The following is a 4,144-nucleotide window of genomic DNA, read 5'->3' as shown; positions in this document are numbered from 1 at the left end:
CAAAGAACAGTATAGTAATAACTTATAAAGTAGCCTCATTTTTTTTTTGTGGTTCTTTTTTTTTCCGGAGCTGGGGACCGAACCCAGGGCCTTGCGCTTCCTAGGTAAGTGCTCTACCACTGAGCTAAATCCCCAGCCCCAAGTAGCCTCATTTTTACTGGAAATTACGGGGGGGGCTTCTTTCCCTTTCATTTTCAGTTACTACAGTCAAGTATCTTCAATTTACAGAATATATTCAAGTGCCTTAGAGACTCCAATAAATTTAACTTATATTTTAAGGTAAAACTAGGGTTATAAGGATCTTCTAAGTGAAATTAAACGGTTTCTTTAAAATCTCTAAGGCTCATTTATTTTACTTATTAAATAAGGATAATAGTCCACAACTCCCTACTGTTATAAAGATTAGTGAAACTGTTTCTTAATAAGCCCTCAAGCCAATGCTGAGTGCCCTATCTGAGGCTTTACACATGAGATTTTCTCAATTAGCAGCAGTACATTCTTTCCTGGTAGTGGTTGTGATAATATGAATAAAATAATTCGAATAATTTTTGCTATATTCTTTTTTCTTATATCTTATGCTAAACACCAGTTTGTACTTGTATCACCCTTTCAATACGATCATGACCTCATGATCTACATACCCCAACTGTTCTCTTACTTCTTCCTCACTCTTACATAACTGATTCATCAAAGAGTCATCAGAGCCATCTTACTAGAGCCTAAAACAGAAGACAGATTATATCGTTCTTCTATGTAAAATGTTCTGGGATCTTAACTCATCATCTAAAATGAGATCACACTTTTGAATGTGATAAAAATGTCTATAAAACCCTGTAAGGTTAACAACTACCTCTCTTTGTTCACTGAAGCCAACCCCACAGTATTATAAATTACTGATACAAACTCTGCTCCTTCCACAGGTATCTCCTTGGTAATATTTCTCTCTGAAGATGTATCATAAATGTATTCTTAGCTCCTTACTCACCTTCAACTAGATAAGTATTTCAACTCAGAGAAGATTTCTTTTATTTCCCTTTCACAGGAAGTGATGGTTTTCTGAAGACTCCATGATAGAGTTATTTTGTTATGCTATTCTCACATCAGGTGCTTCATTCTAATAATCTAGATCATTCTATTTTGACTCATCATATTCACTTGCTGTGAAGACTTGCAAATAGACATCATGTTTATTTTTAATTGATTATTGTCATGTCATGGACTGACAGGTACATTATACATAATAAATATTTCAATGTGACATTTTAAAGAAATTGCTAGACAAATCTGGGTAATAAGCATGTTAAATTATATCTAAATAAATAAATAAAATGCTATATTCTACTTATGTAAGCTTTCTTTTACACACACATGCAGATATACACACACACTGATATATGACATATATGCTACACTGATTAATTTGAGATTATTTTGATTGATAACTATGTTCAAAGTATTTAATTCCAGATACGCATGAAATTTAGAGTTTCATTTAAAGTTCTTTGTTAGCAAACTATATTTCTGCTAAAGCTCAAATTCAAATAAGTCTCTAATATAGTGACATAAAAACCCATGGTGCAGACAGAGAACAAATGTGTGACTTCGTTTTTTATTTTTTTTCAAATAGATGAAATAGCATGTTTCTTTGCTTTTGCACACCACGAAACACAATAACTTCTGTTATTAAAATGATTCTCATCAATTTTTAATAATATTTTTTCCAGGCTAACTTCTCACTTCAGACCTTCCCAGTAGAATTCAAATGAAAGGAAACAGAATGAATGTGACTGAATTCATCCTCATGGGACTGACACAGAACCCTCAGCTGCAGAGAATTCTTCTTTTGATGCTTCTTATCACCTACATTGTCACTGTCACGGGAAATCTGCTTATTGTGGGGACCATAGTTTGTAGCCAGAGTTTGAACTCTCCAATGTACTTTTTCTTGGCTTTTTTATCTGTGATAGATGCGTGCTATTCATCTTCTATCATTCCTAAGATGCTGGCAGATTTGCTATCAGAGACAAAAACCATCTCATTCCATGGCTGCATGATGCAACTTTTTGTTGAACATTTCTTAGGAGCTTCAGAGATTGTCCTCCTTGTGGTCATGGCCTATGACCGCTATGTGGCCATCTGTAGACCTCTGTACTATGTGACAAGAATGAATCACCACAATTGCTGTCTCCTAGTGGGTATATGTTGGATAATGGGTTTTCTCCACTCTTTTGGACAGATACTTGTTACTCTCTGGATCCCTTTCTGTGGCCCCAATGTCATGGACCATTTCTGCTGTGACATTTTCCCTTTACTACAATTGGCCTGTGCTGACACTTTCCTTCTTGGTCTTCTCATTGCTGCCAATGGTGGTGTAATCCCTGTGATCACCTTCATGATTCTATTGATGTCCTATATGGTCATTCTCTTCTCCTTGAGGACACATAGCACTGCAGGGAGGAAAAAGGCCCTCTCAACCTGTAGCTCCCACATCACAGTTGTTGTCTTGTTCTTTGTGCCATGCATTTATACATATATGCGACCAGTAACAACTTTTCATATGGATAAAGCCATAGCAGTGTTTTACACACTTGTCACTCCCATGTTAAATCCAATTATCTACACTGTAAGGAATGCAGAAGTTAAAAATGCTATTAAAATGATACTAAAAAAGAATCAATTTTAGATAACAAATGATTTTTAATATGAATACCTTATTTTTGTATTTTCTTACAATATTACCCCTTACTAATAAGAAGTAAATGTAAAGATCTTTAGTAGTGTCCAAAATTAATATTATTAAAACCGACATGCATGTTTCTATATATAGATGTATCTATAACAAATTAATTTTTAAATTATACACAATAAAAAAGTTAAATACAATCAATAAACAATTATACTATTAAATTATACTAGTACATGATATTTTATTTTGTGACCATTATTTAGTGAAATCGGGGTTACTAAAACAAAGCACTGTGATAACACGACAATCCATGCTGATACTTCAGCAATTACTTAAATATTAAAAGTGTAATATTGAATATTATGAATTCAAATATGAAAATTATTGACTAGTGGGAAAGTCTATTTTGTCCCAGATGATGTGACATTTCTTCACATGACAAAAGTCATTCAATTGAAATTTATAAATTACTTCTAGAGCTTTCAATTTAATGTTTACATGATTTCTATTCAATATTATCCAAGGGACTATGACCAAATAGACTTTTTCAGTGTAAATTCTTTTCTAGTCTACTTATCTGTTTCTTCCAGCCTATTTTATGATTGCAATGGTTTTATAGAAGAAATAAAATGTAGTTTAGAAAAGTGAAGTAATTAGATCAAGATAGAGTTATTAGTCATATTAACACTTTTTAGATTTAAATTAGATGCTCTTAAACATTTCAAAGAGTGTTTAATTTATGTTTTGGGTCAGAAAATTCTGATTTTGTGTATACTTCTTTTTTATTTTTTAGTAGAGTGCTGCACATTGTACCTGGTTGGTTCTCAAACTGTGCTGTGAGAATCTAAGGTAGAAAGAAGTCCAATTTGGTAGAAAGATAGTTCACAAAAATCTCTTCTCTTGTTACATGTATTTGCTCTATCTGATTTCAAAATTGTATTAGGTTTTCTTTACCATTGGATAGAAGTTGTGTTTCCTAATAAGCAATTTAAGTGCCAGTTAATGATTATATAACTTTATAAAATTAGAATTAGATAATTATTTTAAACACAAAATCTGTATAAGAGCCTTGAACTAAAATATCACTTACTCCAGAGCCAACAGTATTTTATTATATGATATTCCGGATAATGAATTTTAAAATATGGCTTTATGTGCAAATTAACTCTTAATAATGTCACAAACAGTATCACATCTTAAATTAAAAATCATTAGTAGTGATTAGATGCAGGTGTTTCGAAAAGCACGAGATCATACATGAAACAATTTTACTTTTTTTTTATTAGCAAAACGGTTAGTTTTACTATGTATACTTTTAAACATTTTTTAATATTAATCATTCAATTCATTTACAGTGCAAATGATATCCCCATTTCTTGTTACCCCTTCAAAATCCTCTCTCCTGCTTCTGCCCTCTCCCTCTTCCCCTTTGCCTCTATGAGGATGTCCCCCAAAGTG

At 32.6% G+C, this 4,144-nt stretch overlaps 1 protein-coding gene across 2 annotated transcripts; it reads left to right on the top strand.

Annotated features, from left to right (window-relative positions):
• Window positions 1–1,762: 1,762 nt before the first annotated feature.
• On the top strand, window positions 1,763–3,764 carry Or4c125 (olfactory receptor family 4 subfamily C member 125). Of its 2 annotated transcripts, XM_039105640.1 has the most exons (2): window positions 1,763–2,656; window positions 3,738–3,764. In XM_039105640.1, exons 1-2 carry the CDS (start codon window positions 1,763–1,765, stop codon window positions 3,762–3,764), a joined length of 921 nt encoding a protein of 306 aa, XP_038961568.1. The 2 variants fall into 2 exon arrangements, with proteins under 2 accessions (XP_038961568.1, NP_001001063.1); NM_001001063.1 differs by lacking the exon at window positions 3,738–3,764 and having other exon boundaries at window positions 1,763–2,683.
• Window positions 3,765–4,144: the final 380 nt, after the last annotated feature.

The sequence above is a fragment of the Rattus norvegicus genome, chromosome 3 (assembly GCF_036323735.1).
Source record: "Rattus norvegicus strain BN/NHsdMcwi chromosome 3, GRCr8, whole genome shotgun sequence".
NCBI lineage: Eukaryota > Metazoa > Chordata > Mammalia > Rodentia > Muridae > Rattus > Rattus norvegicus.
Note: the sequence above shows the minus strand (reverse complement) of the source record. Positions and strands in the feature narration are given on the sequence as shown.

What these genes read in the sequence shown, in the direction of transcription:
- Or4c125 (XM_039105640.1), top strand. Translation starts at nt 1,763, where the DNA reads ATGAAAGGAAACAGAATGAATGTGACTGAATTCATCCTCATGGGACTG. An exon ending in AAGTTAAAAATGCTATTAAA is followed by an intron (nt 2,657 to 3,737) that starts ATGATACTAAAA and finishes TATTTTAAACAC; the next exon opens with AAAATCTGTATAAGAGCCTT.